Raw genomic sequence first — 22,406 nt, forward strand, 5'->3', positions numbered from 1 at the left:
ATAATTATTATACTGTATCGTTTAGGGAATAATGACAAAGAAAAAGTCTACATGATGTAACCATAGTATGCTTAACTATATTTCTGGTCTGCTACTGGTTGAATACACAGATGTATAACTCAGGGCTGACTATAATTTAAAAAATAACCATTCACGTTCATTTTCAGGAGAATATACATTAAAAAAAAACAACCTTTATGTTCACTCTCAAGAGAAAGATGAAACAAAGTGATATTATTAAGTACTGAGATACAGCAGTAAATTTATTTTATTTTATTTAATGTTTTCCCTGGGTTATAGAAGTAGCAACATATATATGTTGTTTTGTTTGTTTTAACAGTTTGTAAGCATAGTATTTTCCTGGGGAATATACTTTCTAAAATCCACATTTTGTAATTACTGACTAAACTTTAGATCAGACATCTATGGCCATCATTTACAGTTTTGAAATGCTTAATGTGTTATTTTGTTAATATGTAAATAATATCTTTTCAGAACTTTTTTAGAAAATACGCACCAAGCGACAATGGGCCCTATGGGATCAGTGCTGAGGTTATGGACACTTACGTTAAGAGCTGTGGTAAGTTATACAAATAATTATTTTCCATTGATACATTTGAATGAAGGAAAGTGGGCTATTCTGTGATTGCCATAATCATACACATTTAGAATATGTTAAGATATTGTCTCCGTCCCTTCAGGCTGCTATAACTACATACCAGGGACTAGATGTTTTATAAACAGCAGCAATTTGTTTCTGACAGTTCTGGAGGCTGGAATTCCGAGCGTGGGTACCACCGTGGTCAGCTGAGGGTCTTCTTTGGCTTGAGGACTTCGTGTGGAAGGGCCAGGGAGTCCCTGGTATCTCCTTTGTAAGAGCACCCATCCCATTCATAAGGGCCCCACCCCTGTTACCTAAGTACCTCCCATGGGTCCCACTCTCTAATACCATCACTTTGAGCCTGAGGATTCCAACATTTAGATTTTGGGGAGATACAAAAATGCTCTATAAGAAGACTAAAATATATAAAATGCCGATAAAATAAGTCATTCATGTTTTTGATTAATAGTAATGACGAGGTATAAATCCTATGTAGTCTTTAATGGATGTATCTTGTAGTTGCTTAATAATTTTATGTTTACTAGTTATTTTTTCCTGGAAGCTGGTAATTTTTCCCTGTATTTGGGTAACTGTAATGAAGTGGACTGCCAGAGAAGTGTCAGTTAGCAATATGTACGCTTTAGGTGAATCAAGAGCTAAGACACGAGTGTTGTGCAGTGAGGGTGCTTATGTTTTAGATTAGTGCTCATGTCCCTTCCTGGAAATAAGTCGCAGCGTGCCATGGGGTTAATTCCTGTATAACCATTCATGCCTGTCCTCGTGAGGTTTACATTCTAGAGAATTATTTTTTCATTTTCTTAAGAGGTTGGGTTTTTTTTTTTTGTTTTTTGTTTTTTTTTAATAACTAGATTGTTTAAGGGAGTGTTAACAAGGGAATTGATACTAGATTTGAACCCTGAACATTATATGGTATATGTTATTCCTGTTTTGTTTGAATATTTATTTATGTCCATATGTCTACCTAAGCAATCAAAGCTGGGAGGAGCAAGCAGGGGACTTTCTAGACATATAACAACTATATTTAAACTTTTGTATCATTTTATGGTTTATAAATTGATTTGTTATATACATTTGTAAATTTTGAACAATGCTCCTGTGAACTAGTATTCCAGATTATTTTGAACCTCATTACTTATTCCCAAATTTATACTTGATGATACATTTTTAGCTGAGATGTGTAAACAAAGTATATTCCTAGGAAATTTGCAAACACATAAAATGTGTGTCTGTTAGAATCCTTTGTGTTTTTGTTTTTAATTCTTATTTTCACTAAAGGAACATGTGTTGCATGTGATTGTGTTTCCCAAAAGAATGATTACATGAACTCTATTTAGATTTAAAGACTAAAAAGCACTGACTGAAATATTTGTAAAAATGTTTTTCTTCTCTTACTGCTCCTTGCACTCTCTGTATTTCTCTCTCCTCTCCCTCCCTCCCTTCCTGCTTTCCTTTCTTCCTTCTGCCTTTTTTCTTCTTTTCTTTTTTCCTCATACCTTCAGGTCTGTGTTTTCTATGATCTGAAAAAATTTCTTATCATCTATAGGCTTGACTAGGTGATAGATCACTCACAAGACATGTAGTTTATATTGTTTTTCAGGTAGGCTTGTCAATTGAATCACCTGTGCATGGCCTTTGTGGGCTTGGGCCTCTCAGGGCTAGGAGACAGGGCCGGAAGGTGTTGGCTTCTGAGGGCCAGGCTGGCAAGTCGATACTTTGTCACTTCTGTCCTATTCTGTTGTTTAAAGCAGTTTCCGAGCCTTCCTGGCTTCAAGGGGGGAAGGGGTGTAGTTCCCACCTTGAATACAAACAGTGTTAAAAAAAAGTGTGACCATCTTTAATTCACCACAGCTTGTTCTCATTACCTTAATAAATGAGATATTTTTCAGGCCCTCAAACAATTATCTTCTTTTTACTTGACTTTCTGATAGTTACTATAAACTTTTTTCACCATAAGTCTATTTAATAAAGGAATGTTTACTTTTTCAATTTGAAATATATACACACATGTACAACTTATAAATATTGACTAAAAGTTGAAAATCCTGCTCACTAAATAAAGTCACCAGAACAATATGTTACCGAAACACACAAACGAGTCTGGGAAAAGCAGTCTTTTTCCTAGGCACAGTCTTGCCCCACAGACCCTGGTTTGGTCTTGTCTTAAGGAAGAAGCGTAACTAGAATAGTATAGTCCCTGTCATACCACAGACTATATTTGAGAATCACTGATTTGTTACAGGTAAGTAAAAAATTGTTAGTGGATTAGTGATATGATTAGAAGCATTTTTTGAATAATGGTATGTGATCTCCTATTCATTCTGTAGATATGGATATATTTTTAAATACATAATTTTTTTTTAATTAGAATATGCTTATTCTAAACAAACACACTTCAGCTTAAATATATTGTTATTTCACCTATCAAAATAGCCACTTTGGGGAGAAGGAATTAGACAGTGCACAAATGGGATGAGCAAGGACTTCAGAGTCAAACTTAAATTCAAATCCCAGCCCATTAAATTTGGACAGGATTAATTTGGTCTTTAACAGATGGTCTAATCATTTTTGTACATACTGGCTGAAATAAACATTTTTTGTAAATGCTGTTATAGTCATAATATATTTTTGCAAGTTGTATTTGTTGTCAGGTTACTAATGGGAGAAATAGGGAGAAATATATATATTCTTCAGAAAATTTTGTTTGAGCATTTTCAACACATGCCAAGTTTCCAGACGCTTTGGAAGAGAAAGATAAAAGAGAATAAAGCTAGAGCCAATGACTCTGCTCCTAGCCCCTGGTCATGTTTTTTATCTTAATACTTTAGAACATTGTGGGTGAATTTCATAAATGTCTTTACTGCTTAAGTGAATTAACTTTTTTCTTCCTCTCTGCTGGCACTTCAAGGTTGTTTCTTTGAAGTTGTTTTGGGGGGGTTTTTATTGTTTTTTTTTTACCCTGTATTTACTTTTGCTCCCTTGTAGACAGCTACAAGGTTGTGGGATCGTAGTGGGATGATTAACTTCATTATGTGCATTTCTATGGACAATTGTTTTTCACTGTCATCTTTAACATGTGTCCAGTTTTAAATAGGAAATGATAGGCCTGAAACCTGATTTCACTTTTGATACAACTGGCACTTCTAATTTGACAAAAATATTTTTCTTGTTGCAAATAGTAATTTCTTTTGAGTTTCAAGTCATAAACTCTCTGGAGTCAAAGCCTATAAATTTAATTTGAGAATTTAGGTGAAAAGTGAAAAACAATAGTAAACAAATTGAAATTAAAGTAGCACAAATTGTTTTTATGTTCAGTGCTCTGTATAACCTGGTTTGCATGTGTTTTTCACAGTATTGTTGTTTTGTTTTGTTTTTTTTCGAACCTGTAGCTGGATATTGTGTGATTACATATATACTTGGAGTTGGAGACAGGCACTTGGATAACCTTTTGCTGACAAAAACAGGTAACATATAATGTCTACTAGTAGATAGATATACATTTTATATGCCAGTGGTTTTTTTAAATCTTGGAATCTACCTAGTAATAAAATTACATGTAAGTGAAGGTACATCATAGAGTCTTAAAAGTCCTTTTAAATGGCACCTTTGAAGGACATCTAAAGGAAACTTCATCCCTTATGAGAATCTCTTTAGTAGTAATCCTCCAGACGCTCTTCTAGGCCTTGCTGTCCTTGGTGGACAGTTTGCAATATATGCAAGCAGCCCAATCTCTTTCTGTACAACTCTTACTAAAAATTCTCATCAGATTAAATTAGCTTCAAACCGAAATACACAACCACTTACCTGAACTCCTGACTACATGGCTAGTTGTGAAAGTTGCCCCCTCCCTCCAGTACGTGTCTGAAACCTGCTCTTCCCCTTGTTTTCCCATCTCAATAAGTAGTCTTATCCACCCAGTTGTTTAAACACCAAACTTAGGACACATTTTTACTACTACTCTTGGCCTCATCTCACATATTCAATATATCAGCAAATCATGCCTACTCCTCATCTCCAAAATAGGTCAAGAAGTCACACATTCTCTACATTTCTGTTGCTTTGACCCTCCTAACAACCAGCATCTTTTGCCCACACTGTTTGAGTAAAATCTGACTCTACCTAGGCTGCTGTGGCGTGCCCACACTGACCAGTCTGCATATTTAAATGTTAGACCCTCCTGCCTCTTCCGGGAAAGCTCTTCTTTCAGTTTTTTGCAAGTCTTACTTTGGCTATTAAGTCTAAGTTCTAATGGCATATCCTTAAGAGAAGCCTCTTCTAATTCACCAGTCTGCAATAGCGCTCACCTGCCATGCCACCTTTGCCCATTACTCTCTTATTGTTTTTCTTTTCTTTATACTACTCCTCACTAGCTGAAGTTTTCACATATATATATATATATATAAAAATCAATAAACATTTATTGAGCACCTACTATGGGCCAGGTATTATTGCCGGTGCTGGGGATACCACAGTAAACAGGACAGGCAGAAATGCTGACCCTCATGGAGCTCGTTGCTTTCTTACCCTCTTTCCCCATTCGAGGTGCAGGTTCGGTGAGAGCCACTGTGCCTCCAGGGCCTTCACCAACACCTAGTTAAAGTGTTGAGTAAATCAGTGCTTAATTATCTGCTCTCCTGTGGAGACTTTTCTTCCCTAGGCTAAATAATTAAGTGTTTTCAGCCTTCCTCAGAAAATAGATTTTAAATTATTTTTTTTAATGGTCTCTCAGATGGGGACATTTTTTGTTTTGTTACCATTTCTCCAAATTGTGATACTAAGAATTTACATAATGAATAATATGTAGTGTAATTATTAATAGATAACCCTGTTAATTTATGTAACCTGGGATTCCATCTCCTCAGTTTTAAATTACTAATGTGAAAAATCACCTCGGGTAGAATCTGCATGAGGGAGCCATGTCTGTTTCAAGGCCGGGCAGTCACTTTAATAACCAAGACTGAAGGAGTGTGATCGGATTGTGCTGGAAGTTCTCACCTGATTTGCTAGTTTAGCGCAGGCTATTTATAAAATGTTGCAGTGTGTTTGGCGAGAATTATAATTTTGAAGAAGCTTTCCTGTTGTGTTCCCTTAGCCCTCTTTTCGGTTGAATTCTTTTAACCACGTGTCAAGCTACCGAAGTGATTCCATGAATTTCTATGATTTAATCATTTTATAACCTCAGGGGAATGTTTAATGTATAGTAAACATCTATGATGTTACATTCTCAGATCTTGTTTTTTCTTTCTAGTTGATAAATAGTAGACTTTTTCTGTTGGACTTTAGGAGCTATTCTGTTTTGTGCATATGGATGTGTTTGGGGATATTTTAAAAGTCAGATTTGGAAAGAGGAGTGTACCTAATCAACTTTTTGTCCTAGGTCATAGTTACTCATTTTATGGAAATTGAATTACAAAATTTCAGAAACAGAAGCTTTAACTTTTTGTTACCAGTTTTCCACTAGAGGGTGCTTCAAATTTGCTTTTGAAAATAAAACCTTCCTTAAAATGTGCTTGCTAAGAGGCACGTTCTCTTTTTTAAAAGTAGTAATTGTTTTGAGTTATTAAGTGCCTTTTAATTATTTCATCCAGGTGTATCATATAGTTAACATTGTAAGTGTTCCTCACTAGGGCAAATAGTTTCAGGTTTAACTTGAATGAAATTAGATTATATAAGGAAAGTCTGACTATGTTAAGGCAAATGGAAGTATTTTGTGTTCTTCAACTTTTAAAAACTTGTCATGATTTATTTTTCAGATAACTGTGTCTTTAGTCATCTTTTACTAATAGTCCATATATTTCAAAGCAGTTTCAAGTTTACATATATGCTATTAATAGACTTCATATAGTTTATACATCTATTATATATACAAAGTGCATTTTAAATGGGGTTATTGCAGGAAATACATTTTAGTGTTTGTAATTAAAAAGGCCTTGAATATCATGACATATCTTCCGTGTATTTTGGGTCCCTTATACCTTCAATACAGGCTGTAGTATATTAAATATTTAGAATGTTAGAATCTCTTAATGTTAATGAAGAATATTTTTAATGAAAAGTAGGATATCTCTCATTCTTCAAAATGTAACAACTTTTTGTCTTTTTTTTCCTATTTGCCAGTTTGGGCAGGTTAAAAAGCTATGACCCTGATTTGTTTTGGAATTGTAATCAGAGTTCCACTATTCAGCTGTGTCCAGTTCTCTGGTATGAGAGGTGTAGTAGAGAGAAGAGAGATACCCACATTTTCTATCACCACGGCCTTTTGAGGACTTGCTCCCAAATACATTGTTCTACCCTGTATTATAAATACAGGTGAGCACAAAAAAGGGCCGGACAGAGAAGTTTAGGAGTGTGTGGAAGAAAATGCTTCACTATATATAGATAATTTTAAAATCTATACTGTGGTAATTTGAGAAAACATAAAATAGGAGTCTCAATCACAGATTTCCAAGAAGCCCATGCATGTTTTGGTTTTAGGTACTTTCAGCTTGGTTGACGTTTCTGCATCTTATACAGCAGAGGGCGCTGTGTATCCACCATAAACGTAAAGCTGCCTAAATTCCTTTGTTAGTGTATTGTCGTGTGGTCAATTATAACACTTTTATTGAAGCAGTATTGGAGTGAATCATGTTTGCCTTTTAATGTATTAATATAGCATTATTTGAGCAAGAAATTTAAAATTTAAGCTGTGATGTGGGATTGAAAAAAAAATGAACTTTTTTCAGAGTTGGTGTCCTTTGAGGAAACTCTAAATTTATTCAGAATAATCATCTATGGCAGAACTCAAATGAAACATGATTTGGGTTTTTCCAAACTCTTTGGAGAAAGGTTTATTTTTGTTTTTAGTTTTTGAGAGTTTGGAGGTGGGGGAGTGACCAGTATAACTGAAAAACTTGTTCATTGTTTATGATATACAGACTTTATAATAGAATTAACATAGGAGGTTAATATGTAAATAACGGAAAAACACTCACATATGATAACAAGGAGCTAAGAGTCTGTAGTAGCAGGACTGCCAGGGGTTACCCTTCTAGTCTGGATTCACACATGTATATAGTGAGGGGAACAAGGGCTCTTTTGTATGTCTTGACACTTCAGAGTAATACCCTTTGAGCCTGTCAGAAAGCTCAAAGTAAAAAAATAGTCATTCTTATATTATAATTTTACAAAGTTTAAATATATTTCCTATCCTGATCTTTGTCATCCTTTAATTTTATGTGAAATTGATTCACTTCTTTAATTCTTAGGGACAGTCTTGTATTGTATAAGTTAATATGTCAGGCTCAAAATCAAAAATCTTGGGGTTTAAATTGGCCCTCCATTCTATGATCCAGTCTTTTCTTCTGAATGTGCAAATAATAATAGAACCCCTCTCCTTGCGGTGGTATGAGGGTCGAATTAGATACATAATAGAATTTTCTGTGGTCCTGAGCACATGGTAAACCATTCTTAAGGGATAGTACATCTTACGGTTTTTTGTTTGCTTATTTGGTTACCTTCAGGAAGTACCAATGCTTTCCATATTTGACTTATGTAGTTGATATTTGGACTCATGATTTTAGAGATAAGAAAACAATTCATTTAAAAAATTCCTGTTTCCCACTCTAAAATTCAAATTTTTTTAAGTTATCACCTTCTAAATTATCTTTTGAGTAGCTATCTTAGTAGTACAGGAAGGGTTATAAAAGAGAAGTAGTGAATTTGATCATTGATTTGATGTCATCCTTTGTGTGTTTTAATGTAAAGCTTGATATCTTAAAATATATACTATATTTATTTGTTTTATTTTGTCCTCAAGACATAATACAGTTGTTAATGATGTTCAAAATGTTCTTACATGGAAGGAACTTAGTTACTACTCAGATGGTGGTGCCTCCTCAGCAATTTGTATTTAGTTATTCAGTTTGGTAGATTAAATATGCTGCAGAATCTAAAATTACCGACTTAATTTCTTAATGTTCTTTTTTATTTTCCGGGAACAAGAGAAAGGGATATAAAAACTTTAATGTATTTAGTAAGCACCCAGTAAGTTCTTTAATATTATTTTTAATCCATGCTTAGGGTTCCCAGGAAAATCTGTTTCTTGTCTAAACTTTTATTATCCAATTTGATTGGTTTTTCTCAGTTAATGTGTACAAAAAAAGAGCCCAGCATGTAAAACCTTCCCTTTTTATCCGTAAGTACTGTTTGAGCCTATTGATTATTACTCTAGATGTTTAAATATGAGAAGGACTTGTCTTCGTGTGAATTGTTTTCTTTTTACACATTATTTAAAATCTGGTCTTTAGAAAATTTCTTGAATATGCAGTATCAAGAAGTTTTCTCACGGTTACTGAAAACAAAATGTTAATAGTTTGTGTAGTGTGCTTTTTTAAAAAGTTTGTTTTAAAGAAAAACTTTTTTTGTTCTCATAAGAAGTAATAAGAAATAAGGTGCCTAAGACATACACTGTGTGCCCAAGGAGCTAGAAATTACTTCATGGAGAAAGTAACTTGGGCCGGGTGAGGAAGAAGGTGTTGGGTGAGGAAGAAGGTGTTGGGTGTGTGCAATGCAAAGGGAGAAAAGCATATGTTCTAGTAAAAGCCTGAGAAGCTGAAATACACCCATATGCTGGTTAGATTAATTTGAGGTCAGAATGTGGGTGGAAATCAATCTACCTCTGTTTGGATTACCTTTAATATGGCAAAGGCAAAGCCAATCATTGAAGTAAAGCTGTAGATTCAGATATTAAGTTTTTTTAATGTAAGTTTTTATATCATGTGTATTTCTTAATGCTGAGCAGACACTGTATTGCTTTGCAGTGAGTAATTTGGGGGGAGGTTAAATTTTAATGTATTTTAAAGCATTCAGGTGCCACCATTAGCTGGCAACGGTAAACCGGGATTATTAAAAAAGTAATACATTTTCATAGTCACACCTTGAATAAAAAAAAAAGTGTGTGAAGTGTTACATAATGGGGTTGAACAACACAGGGAGAGGGTAAACATTAGTCTTGAATATGAGTTTTATTCCCTTTAGGTTATTCATCTTGGTACTGTCCCCTCCGCAGTGACCTAAGGGCAGTGGAGGGGTGTATTGGTGTAAAGTAGAAGTCCTCAAGTTTCCCATCATTGTTAGCTGGGGAGTGAGTTAAGGGCAGTTAACATGCAGATGGTCGGTCTGGAGGCTCAGAGTTTCTGATTCACTGCATGTGCTAGGGCCTGAGAATGTGTTCAACTATGCACAGTTATCTGAAAAGGGCATTAGAATTCTTCTACCCATCTACTTAGGGGCTGGGTTCTCTTCTTTTACTTTAATCAAATATCATAATAGTTTCAAAGATGCACGTGGGAGAACCCAGCTGTCCATTATTAACCCAGGCATTAAAGAGATTAGCAAAATGTAAGGCAATGCCGCTCTTCTCGCTAAATTATGTTTTTGTTTTAGAAAAGTTATTATTCGTTAAAAAACGAGTTAGGTTAAAATGTTGTCTTATTTTTAAATTAATTGTTTTTAAAAGATGCTAGATCAATAGCTTTTAGACTTGCTCATTCAAGACCGTTTTTTTTTTTCATCTTCAAGGGGTTACTGTTTTTGCTTTAAACATTAAAGACTCCTTTCAGGGAAAAACTTCATGGCATTATGGAAAAAATGGCATATAGAAAAAAATGAAAATATATAACATAAAATTTTGTTTTTCTTGAAAGAGAATAGACTGTCTAATCAGATACACTTACGTAGACATGGTTTGTCCCCTTTCGTTAGCCTGCTTTTGTCACTATTCCTAAGCCATCTTAACAGCTGAATGAGAAATGATACTAAATAGCAGATCGTTGAAATTGTTATGCTCATCTCTCTATAGGTTATCGTATTGTTCTTTGTTACTGAGAAATGATCTTTGAAATATCCTCAATCATTCCTATGCTTTTAGCTGTAAGTGAGAACCAGTTCTAACCAGGTATAAAGGGTCTGACTAATAAGTGGGAGTGCAGGTTTAGGGAGCATTTTTAATTCCAGAAACGTAGGTTTCATTATGTCAATAAATGGTCATTCGCCACCTCTTTTTTCTAGGTTTTATGTTAAGACAACAGGGAAGGTACAATATTCACATAAGAAATAAAATCATTTTGTGGAAAAAGAGTACCATGTCAAATTGTTTACAGAAACATTGATGAGAATGGGAAACTTACTCTGGAAGAGGTTGACAGGAGGAATTTTTGAATTTGGGGATTTTGTGGGATTTTCAAAAAACAGGGTTGGATTATAGAAAATAGAAGAGAGTCAAACAGAAGGGGATTAAGCAGAGGTGTGAAAAATGAAATAACTGCAGTTTTGAGATTAATCACATTTAATTATTGGATAGACAAAATGGAAATTTTAAAAATTTTACTTTTAAATACTATTAATTTTAGTAGTGTCTGTTCTCTTTAATTCAAAAATTAAAATGTCTTGAACTACAACTTTAGAATAAGTTCTTGTCACTTATGCAAATAACAGGAAAATTTAATTAACTCCTCTCATCCTTATTGTATTACAAGTCAGGCACTTGGAGATAATTGCAGTCAACATTCAGTTTGTTTTATGTGTACATTACCTCTTGACTATTTAAGGTAATAGATTAGAGTAAGATCACATTTTCTGAATCTCTTAATTAAACTTTTAATTTCATGAAATACATTTTAAAATCCTTATGCATTTATCTACAGATACTAACTTTAAAATAGCCCTTCCCCTTGCTATATAAGAGGATACATTTTCTTGAAACATTAATAGCCTCTTTTCAAAATACATGACTCTATGAACTTGCAAAGCATAATAATGGTTTTGCTCATAGATTCTGAATCTTTTATGCGTTATAATTAAGCAGTAATCCTGTTCTTTGAGAGTTTTCTTATGAGAAGAATAGCAATGCACTCTTCATTTGTAAGCAGTGATGCGTCGCTGACATTGGAATTCCAGTAACGCCTCTAATGAAATGAAGGAAAGTGGAGACGGGTTTCCTATGAAAAGCATGGAGCCCATTAAATAAACCACGTGTGATGGCTGATATCATTTGATACTAGGATGTCACGTGATTCATTAAGGGTGGCAGTTTTGAATCAAAGATTGGTCAGATAGGCCAGCTGCTCAAGTGCTGAGTATCATTAAGAATTATATTCATAACAGACAAAACATTATCCGTACCTAGAATAATAAGGGCAGGATGATGTTTGTTTAACAAGGCAGGAAAAAAATGGGAACTCGTGAGTGAGAATATAGCCCAAAACGAAGTGCTTAGCTTAGTTGGACAGAGGACACAGCAGGGTAGGGCGAAAGTAGGCTGACAGTTATGAGCACATGAAACACGGAGTTTCTTGTATTATTTTTATTGTGTATTATTGTATTATTTTCCATACAAACAGCTCTAAGCCTGCTTTTGCCTCACCTTGTATTTAGTTGAAGGCAGTGAAATCCTTAATAGAAGTTGATCATGAACTTTTCACCAGATCTTTGAAAAATTCAATGATAACTCATTCTCATGAATCTTAAGAGATTAGGAGATGATGCTTTCCCAGTGATTACTACAGTGATCAGATCTTACTCTAAAACTGATTTCCATATTTTTGGAATCATGGACTTCACCTGGGAATTTGATGAGCTTCTGGATTTCCCCCAAAATTGATTTCATTGTGTTTAGAGACCTCTAGAGCCTATGATTGAAAAGGTGTTTTTCAGTCATGAATAATACACAGAACTGTTTTAAATAGAAATGAACCCCTCCCTGTTGACATGTTGCATTTTATAATTTTAAATATGTACAACCTCAAACCTGATACTAAGTTTTCGTACATTTACTCTTACATAACTGTAAAATAAAGGATTTATGAACTAAATCATGTTACAAACATGCAGTGCAACTATAGTACAGATAGCATAGTGTGAATTTGAGTTCACAGTGCTGTTAATATCATATCCCATGTGATGGTCTTAATATTTTTCTCTACTTGAACCACTTTATAACCTCCATTGTTCAGACTGCTGTCATGTAATTTCAAGGTAAAACTAGTTCTGCTTCTGTTAGTATTAGCTCACAACAATTAAAGATTGCCTTGCTGTTTGATACTAACTCAGTCGTAAACAAGGAAATAACACAACAGTGCTAAAAGTAATGTAGCAGCATCCAGATGATCTAGATTTGGCTTCTTTTATTTTTATTTTAGATCTTCATGGAAATGAAGACAATTTAAAAAAAAATGAATTATTTTAAGAACTTTCAGGTTTCCAGAAGAAAATTTCTTACACCAACAATGGTATTAAATGTTGCTTAAGCTGTAAATGTGAGATTGCGATGTGATTGGTTAAATAAATGCAAAATAGTCACACTGAATGCTTCTGTATGCTAGGTATTAGCCTAGGTTTCAGGGCTATAAAAATAAGTAAATAAAACAAGATTTTTGATTATAAGACTCTTGCTGGCTCTTTAACAGTATAGTGTAGAGAAGAAAGATAAGTAAATGATTTTAATATATCCTTAGCTAAGGTGTTTTAAAGGAAATAGGTGCATGCCTACTTTATACCCTTGTATAAATCACAAGATGCTTTGTGAATTCTGCGGTGGATCATTCTCCAAACTGAATGACCACATCCTTGCGTCTCCGGTGTGTGGGTTTCGATGGCTGCTCCAGGGCTTGTCTTCATGGGCTCTGCAGCTGTGCGCAGCTCTTGGCAGACACGGATGCCGTGCTTGGTTTCTTAGTCTGCAGCTAATGAGTGACATGGATTCGTTGGAAATGGTTCAGATGAAACTAACAATATAATGTGAAATTAAAGGATTTTTTTTCCCCCCATAGGGGCAGGGGTGGGAATTGTGATAAACTTTAAGGAAGGCTTCATTTTAGGAATGCTTGAAAGAAATGGTCTTCTGCTTAAACTTTAGCATGAGAAATTTGCTACAGGATATTTATTTATGCTAATCTTCTTAAAAAAATAGTTGTTCAGGCTTTGTCAACTTTGTGGTGATCTAAAAGGAGGATTTAAATTTTTAATATCACTATGGGATGATTTTAAGCATAATTTTATCTGAATGAATGTGAGTTGAACTAAAGTAAGTTCTGAAGGCTACCCCCAAGCCAGGGATTAGAGGGTCAACACTTTACTAGACTTCATCATGAACTAATTCTTTATGTAGAGATACTGCTTTACCAATTGTATGACATATCCCCTGTCCAGTCCCTTAAGATAATTATGGAAACATTTGGGTTTTTTATCAACATCTAGGCAAACTCTTCCACATAGACTTTGGATACATCTTGGGTCGAGATCCGAAGCCTCTTCCCCCTCCAATGAAGCTGAATAAAGAAATGGTAGAAGGAATGGGGGGCACACAGAGCGAGCAGTACCAAGAGTTCCGTAAACAGTGTTACACAGCTTTCCTCCACCTTCGAAGGTAGGTTGGTTTGCTTGACATGGAGAATTTTGGTAAACTCATTTCATAGAGAAAAAAATAGAGTTGTTTAAATGTATACAATTTTTAGCATCGCCCATTTAGAATGACATAGGCAACAATATTTTTTAATGTACATCTGATTGTCTATTTTGATAGAGTCTGATGTTAAATGAAAAAGAATTTCTCGCTTTCCACTTTCTAATTACTAAATCCCACCAAACAGGGCTGGTGTTTCACAAGATCAGGCAAACACAGAGGCTTCAAAATCAATGGGTTGATACCGTTTTAATAAGATATATTCTGTTTTGACAGTGCTGGGTCAGAGAAAACGTTGGGGGCTTGCTATCGTTCACATCTCCCAGAGGCGCCTTGAAGGGTTGTAATCGCCACATCGGGCTATTCTCCTTGGCTGACTTCCTGCTTCTCTATCAGTGGAGCATTTAGTTTCTTTAGGGTAATATTAATACAGTCATTTTTATTGTTTGGCACCTTTATCAGCCCTGGTTTCATTTGCTCTTCAGGGGCATTCAGAAGTTTGTTAAGTAAATGCAGAATAAATGTTACATGTGATTTTGTCACTGTTTTAACACCTCATCAGTCATTTTGCTTTAAAAAAAAAAGTTGATTTTTTTCTAGCCATTCTTTTTTCCCCCAATGCCACTCTCTCTCTGCTTCCTTAATCTAGTTAGGACTGAACATCATACATAATCAGGAAAAAACATAAAAGTCATGTTTGTTAAATTCAGGACATGGCTGTGATGATGAGTCAAAAATGAGAGGATCATTTGACTCTTTACTCCATTTTCGACCTAACTATGCAAAATAAATATTCTTAGTCCAGCTGAAAATCCCAGCTCAGGAGATGTACTGTCTATTCTCTTCCAGGTGGAAATGTAACCTATGGGCAGTGAGCTGCCTGTGAATGTGGGCTCTGTCTTGACTGTCTTTGTAACCTCATTTACTTACGTCATGTGGTGCTTAGAGCATAGACACACAGTGTATGTATATTGAATGAGAACCCTCAGTATTTTTATGAGACTCCCCAGAATTTCTGCCTCCCATCTGGGGTGGGGCTATGTTTCAAGGTAATGTTGCTGCTTCTGGTCACAAGAGAATGGCTGTCCTATGTCAATTAATCTTTGTATTAATGCAAAGTATTAATCTTTGCATTGACTAACAGGTCTTCATTGTTAACTTACTCTCTACCGCATGTCACAAACTCGAACATGCATTTTACAGAAGGCTGTGTTATTTATCCTTTGGGTGGCAGAGTGGCTCAGTGTTTCTTTCCAGAAGTACTACAGAAATAATGGGATCAGTGTTCTTGCAATTTGCCTGGTGATGCAGAAGCACTCGCAGAAAGATGGGAGTTCCACTTTAATATCTGGGATTTTAAATTTAACACAGTCAAAGCCTACAGGAAACTAGACGGAAACTTGGCAATCTCAGGGAGGAGGCAGACAAAATGATAGGAGATAATAAGTAGAAAAATGCCAAAGGTGCTCCAACTTACTGAAAGCAGAAGGAAAACAATATGCTTTATAAGCTGTCATTGATAGTGGATTCGTAGCAATTCAGTAGAATGAGAAAAAAGAGACAGGTTATTAATGTGGAACAAAGTTAACCTTTCCCAGTATTAAGAAAAATCACAAAGAAATTAAGTAATTTTATGTTAGGTCTTCATGAAAATTGTTTTATTTTTCATTTTTATAAATTTAGTGTACTTCAGTTAAGATTTGCTGGACCCCAATATTTTGATCAACATTTATTTTTTAATGTGTTTTAGAAGATTGTTTAGTTAACTAAAATTCCTTTTAGGACATAAGAAGTAACCTGATGATAGTCAAGTTTGGAGCTCAGACTACTTGATACATTTATTAGTAGGATTCATAGGTGTGACCAACCATCTTCTTTTCATGTTTTTTGTTGATTGCTGATAAATTTCTGCAAGAATCCATTGAATAACAGTGGACCACATAAACAGAACTGTCTGTTTTGAACTAAGTTATGAATGGTTACAGTTGTGTAGGTGCCAGAGCACATTTTATGGTGTCATTTTCATGTAACAAAATGTATTATCATCTCTTTTATTTATCAGGACATTGCACCAGTTAATAATGGGTAAATTTATTTTTTAATACTCTCGATGGAAAGAAATAGTAGTAATGTTAAAACATTTTAAATTGTAGGTGTTTGAGGAAAACATAACTCATTCTCCTAATGCATGTTTATGCCAGACATTATGCTAGACACTGAAGATACAAAGATGGCTTAAGTTTTTCAGTAAAAATACTGAAATTAAGAATGTATTTAACTATATCAAGGGAAGTTCTTTCATTGTCTTAAGGATGTTTTTGCCTAGACACCAAACAGCAGTGAATTAATTGATTACACTGCCTTTCCTCATTAACATCATTGTTTTCCCTCTCTGAAACAATACATTTATTTAAAAACAAACAAACAAAAAAACACCCTTTTTTGTAGGATTCTACTCTGATATTGGCTGTATGCAAAATGAATAGAGTGTATACGAAATAGACCTGAAACACTGTAAAAACCTCGCTTGATGTACTTAAATGCATTTCTATTTTTAGTGTTGAAAGATTTGCACTGGAAAATGTAAAATGTAGATCATCTTTGTGGAACTGTAGCATGGTGGTTGGCATAAAGTGGGAGAAAGGAAGAGTGCATTTGCCTTGAGCACTGTATTCAACCAGTCCTTTTTTTAAGAGTAAATTATGTCATATCCATCCTTCTGGCTTTGTCTAGACTGGATGTTGTACTATTCCCACTTTTCTCATTTTTTCAAATGTAACCTTATGTATTTTTTGATAATGGTTTTACAGATTTCTAGGAACCATTAAATATGTTTTTTGGGGAAGGTAGGATATTGAATGACTTCTCTAATATATACTGTATGTATTGGGTTACTTTGTTCTGTCTTAAATGGAAAATGCAGGTCATTGGCAACAGATGTAAAGGATTCATTCAGTAAAAGTAGTGACAAATTAACCACAAAGTAATTGGATGTTTAAGGTTTGTATATAATATTCTATTTTATATTTATTTTTACATTCTCTTCCTCTTTGCTATAATAATAGAAGCATGAGTGGTTAAATTTAAACCAGCCTATAATCCAGAACACAATATTTGCCTCTTAAAGAAACTCACTGTGCTTAAACAAAGGCAGACTTTTTCACACAGATCCTGGCCACCCATTAGAATCACCTGGGGAACCGGGGGGTGGAGGGGGTGGTCACTGTGGGCCCCATTATATTTAATTGGTGTGGGAATGGGCCCAGGCACTGATATGTTCAAGAAGTTTCCCAGGTGCAGCTAATGGGCAGACAGGTTTAAGAATCTCAAATTCCCCTTTCAAAATAGGGCCTTATATTCCCCTTCCCTGTGTTACTCTGGTAGATCCCTGAGAGTCCCCTATGGCAAGATTGGGAGAAAATGTATATAATCAACAAAGCAGAGTATGAGTAATTGAGGCTTTATTGAAAAAGCGTCCTTTTTTTTATAACATAATACGGAGCAGATGGCTGTACTCTGCTGACACTTCAGTCCCTGCAGGCCTCTCAGGTGGACCCTTTTCTTTATTTCCATATGCTACCTACCACTGAGCTTAGAGAAAGGCTTTGTGCCTTTCTTGCTCCCTATTGCCACTTGCAAACTCTTTCTTTCCTTGCCAATTCTTTTCTTTTTTCTTAAAGAAGAAACGCATAGATATACACACATCACGCGATCACACCGTCAGATACAGTACCCACTGCTAACCATCATCTGTCTATCTCTCTGTCACTCTCATGCTTTGAAAACTTCATGATCTCCTTCATCATCACTAGTACTGTGACTTCGACATCCACAGGACTGGTCCAGCCATGACCTGCCTTTCCAGGGTCTTGTCTTCTTCATTTAGCCCCAACCTTGGCCACTCCCTTCATCAATACTGGTGAATTTGCCCCTCCAACATTTGATCCCAAGCTTTACACTCTCTAACCCAGAGATCCGCAGCCTCCGGGCTGCGACCCGTACTGGTCCGAGCCTGTTAGGAACTGGGCAGCGCAGAAGGAGGTGAGCTTGAATGTAATGTGCTTAAATCATCCTGAAACCACCCCACTCTGCCCATCTCCCCCTTTGCCCTGGTCTTCCGTGGAAAAATTGTCTTCCACGAAACCAGTCCCTGGTGCCAGAAAGGTTGGGGACCGCTGCTCTAACCAGTGCCTGCCCTTACAGCTCTTTTTGGATGTGTCCTCATTCCTACAAGTCTTCAACCTCATTGGTAACTTCGAGTCTTGTCATCCGACCGGCTTACGAAATCTATCTCCTATTCTCACTTTTCTCCTTTTCCCATTGAATTTTATGGCCCCAAATTATTGTTATTCTCACTGCCCTTCCTCTAAACTCCTCTTAGGTGGTTTTTATCCAGTCCTGCAATCTCACTTGCTGAAACTCCAACTCTAATTAGAATTGTCTATTCCTATTTCATGCGTGCTGTGTAACAGCTATATGTTACTGAAGGTTATCCAACAGTCATAGTGTTTTTACTATTGGTTTTAAGTCAGTGGCTCTCAACTGGGAACTAGTGTGCACTCCACCTCCCCCAACCCACAAGCGCAGTTGGCAGTGCCTGGAGCGTAGCGGGTGTCGCAGCGGGGTGCGGGGAGGCCAGGGATGCTGCTGAGTGCTGTGCTGCTGCCCTTTTCTTCACTCTCCTTCACAGCACAGCTACTTTAAAAAGTTCTGCTCTCAGTGCCTCTGCTTACTTGCCTCCTTGTCTTCCTTCAGCCCTCTCTAGTGAGGCTTCCACTCTTACTCTGCCATCGAAACTAACTTTATAAAGCGAAACAGGTCCACCTATATCAAGTCTAGGTGCCATTTTTGCTCCTAGCATCTTTGACATAGTTGCTCACGTCTTTGTTTCTAAAAGCTTTCTGACATTTGGTGTAGTCTACTCTGCTGTTTCCTTTTTCCCTACTGGCCGCTTCTGCTCCTTTGCCGGTTTCTTTCCTCTTCTGTCTCCCTCCACATATTGAACTATGTAGAACTTCCATTATCAGTATAAGGTTCTGGATCTCTTTTCCCCTTAACTCTCTCCTTAACCATTTTTGTCCAAACCTGATTAGCAGATTCCATCAGGTAGAAATTTTCATTATACTCCCTTTTGATTTTCATGGGCAATATAAAATTCAAAAATGATGATAAAATAGGGAACTGGAAGTTTATATGGCTAGTCATTTTTTGTCTGTAAGTTCTATTATCATTACAGTTCCAGGATTAAATAGTCTTTATGTAAGAAGCTGTGCTTTTTTTATATTATGGGCAGGGAGATGGCTGGAAAAAAGGTTCTGCATCTCCTAAATCCTGACCTCCATCCGCTAGAGAAGACAGCGCAAGGCACTTGTGTTGACACTTCTCCTGAGACCATATAAAAAGCCTTTATTGCCTAAAACCAAAGCTTTCCTTACTCACTTGCATCTCCAGAGTCAAGCCTGAATCTCCCTTTATCACTGGAGTGCCCGTGGGCCCCTGAGAGCGCACTGTCCGAGAGGAGAGTATTCTGGGACAGGAGGCGGGTCGTGCCCTGTGCACGCTTTCTTTCCCCTTTCCCCACAGGGCCACGCCTCTGGGAATGAACATTAAGAACAGTAACATTCGTCTCTTTGTTTGGAGGGAGAGGAAAAGCCTGAGGGTTGGTGACGCGGGTAAACCTTTAGTTCCTGTCGGGTCAGCATAACCCAAAATAATATTGTGTAAATATCTTGCCCGTTTTCCATACAGTCGGGCACCAGCTGTTTTCTCCTTCATTTAGCATTGCTTGTATCCAGACCAGTCACTGTAGTTTCTAAAATGGTGACTATCCTTGGAGGACACTCCTAAATGGTGAGTGGGATGGCGGTATTTCTCTCTCATTCATTTACCCGTGGCACTGAGGTCGTCTTAAAAGTGGCAGATTCTTGTCATCACTTAGTAAAGAAAGATCTTTCAGTGCTTAGTAAAATGCTAATTAGGCATAAGGTGTATTCTCCTTAGTCTCCATCAAAAAGAATATACTCTCTAAAAAACTGAAAAAAAGCTTGTTCCGTGATTTGGGACCTAGAAATGGTATTATATCAAGACCCCAGAATAAGATATTTTTTCAAGGCTTGCTTTTCATTGAAACACCTGGTGAATAGTCTCACATTCTATTTTCCATAGGAGTGATACCGTTACAAAGATCCGTGTGCCACTATTTCTAGGAGCGTACTTGATGTGAGAACTGCAGAATTCCAATGCATTTTTTTTCTTTCCCATTCTCCTTCAGGTATTCTAATCTAATCTTGAACTTGTTTTCCTTGATGGTGGATGCAAACATTCCAGATATTGCTCTTGAACCAGATAAAACTGTGAAAAAGGTAAATTTTTTATACATCCTTGGATATCGCAGTCTCGTCTCATTTAAGGTTTTAGAAACCCCTTTACCCTTTTTGTCCTGGCCCCTAGATTCTTATGTAACACAAATTAACAAAGAGGCCTTGTGTATAATGTGTTCCATAATTCAGAGTACAACAGCCTCTCAAGTCCACTGCGGCCAGCTCTGTCCTTTTCCCTGTCCACACCCACGGCCACAGCCACATGAACACGTCACTGTGTGGAGAGAAAGCTTCCTACCGCAGCCCTTACTCCTTGCCCTGAAAAGTTTAGCTCTTTACTACTCTTAATGGGATACCTGATTCCTGGGGCTCCCAGGTTAAGCATAGTAAGGATCAGAAACAAAAATTTCTAATATAGGAGAAAACAGCTCTTCTTTATGCTTCCCATTCATACCCATGGTTACAGGGTTTCTAACTCTATCAGGAGAGTAGAGACCAGCTTTTCTACGCAGCCTGCAAAGAGAGCAGAGGAAAACTGTCATGTAGATGAACAGTTATTGAGAACTCTCTTACCTTGAGTTTTCAGCCAGAGATGAGAGGAAGGGTCACAGATTTGAAGATTTTTGTCCTAATTAATTTCTGACTGGATTCATTGAAAGGGAGGCACTTTATTTATTCAGAAATACCATAAGGTGATCTTAAATATCAGAATGATTATCAATATTGAACTTCAAAAGAAAGATAGTGCAGTTTTTTAACTTGGAGAAGTATAAAATTACTGAAGAGCAGTAGCGGTGTCAAGGGTGGAATTTCTCTGGTGGTCGAAAATATTAACTGGCCCCAAAGCCCTGAGTTCTGACATAACTGCTCCTGCACATTATTAGAAAGAAACCCTTGTGGGCTGAACATTGTCTTAGTCTCTTCGGGCTACTATAACAAAACTCCAGAGCCTGGGTGGCTTATAAACAACTGCCGTTTATTTCTTACGGTTCTGGAGGCTGGAGAGCCGAAACTGAGGTGGCCAGCATCATCAAGTGAAGGACCGTTTGATGTTGAAGGCCTCTTGTTGTAGCTTCACATGGTGGAAGGATGTAGGACCTCTTTTATAAGAGCGCTAATCCCGTTCATGAGGCGTTCGCCCTCCCGACCTAAATGCTTCCAAAGCATCTGCTTTCTGATACCACTGCATTGGACGTTCGTGTTTCAACATGGATTTGGGGGAGGCACAAATACTCAGACCATTGCAAACATCAATGAGGCTAATGTTTTTTACCTAATTTTATAAGTCTTTGGCAAACAGTGGGAGGGATTTTAATTAAAATACTTGACCATTTAAGAAAATTATACTCTTATTAGGATTTTATTTATTATTTTATCCAGCAATCGGAATTTCAGTAATCGCCTTTATTCCCTCATAGGAAATGGACTATTTATTTATTTTTTTATTGACTAAAGATAATCCACCAAGAAATAGTAAGTGGTTGATGAAAATTTCCTTAGCCATAATTGATGACTGCCCAGATTTCTTTTTTTTTTTTTTTTTTCCCTTTTGCATTGCCATATTTCGGGTCTCTTTTGCTGTGTATTTTAAACCCATTTATCTCTGTCACGTGTTCACTTTTTCCTGGCTTCACTCGTGTTCAGAAACCATTTAAGAAAGTTCTAACGTATTTGTCAAACTGAGTCTTCCAATTTCTTCTGCCAATTAGGTTATGTTCTTGTTCCTATTAGATCTTTGTTTCTCTTTTAGAAAATAAAGCTTTTATTAAGGACAGTGCCCTTTTGTTACCAGCTATCTCAATAGCACTAGTTTTCAACATATGAAGCAAATTATTTTGTAAAGGAAAAAAACATGTCCATTTGTTATTTTTCTTTGGACTAGTACTCCCAAGCGGTGCATTCTACTTTAAGTGAACCCTGAAAAAGCTACTATACCATATTTTTCCCCAAAAGGGTATTTTAGAAAAGTTTTGCTTTCTATTGTTTTATCAAAAATGATGTAATCAATTGCATCATAAATTGATGATAA

The 22,406-nt window shown here is 36.3% G+C and overlaps 1 protein-coding gene across 2 annotated transcripts in view; it reads left to right on the top strand.

The window, feature by feature from the left end:
- The window catches only part of PIK3C3 (phosphatidylinositol 3-kinase catalytic subunit type 3), a 109,637-nt gene that overhangs the window by 77,916 nt on the left and 9,315 nt on the right, over window positions 1-22,406 (top strand). For both annotated transcript variants that reach the window (XM_054583578.1, XM_054583579.1), the window contains exons 20-23: window positions 496-580; window positions 4,009-4,083; window positions 13,853-14,021; window positions 20,329-20,419. In XM_054583578.1, the coding sequence (XP_054439553.1) occupies window positions 496-580; window positions 4,009-4,083; window positions 13,853-14,021; window positions 20,329-20,419 (420 nt within the window). The remainder of the gene's footprint in view (window positions 1-495; window positions 581-4,008; window positions 4,084-13,852; window positions 14,022-20,328; window positions 20,420-22,406) is intronic.

Source organism: Pteronotus mesoamericanus, unplaced genomic scaffold (assembly GCF_021234165.1).
Source record: "Pteronotus mesoamericanus isolate MK-2021 breed Mesoamerican mustached bat unplaced genomic scaffold, CSHL_Meso_final contig_74, whole genome shotgun sequence".
Lineage (NCBI taxonomy): Eukaryota > Metazoa > Chordata > Mammalia > Chiroptera > Mormoopidae > Pteronotus > Pteronotus mesoamericanus.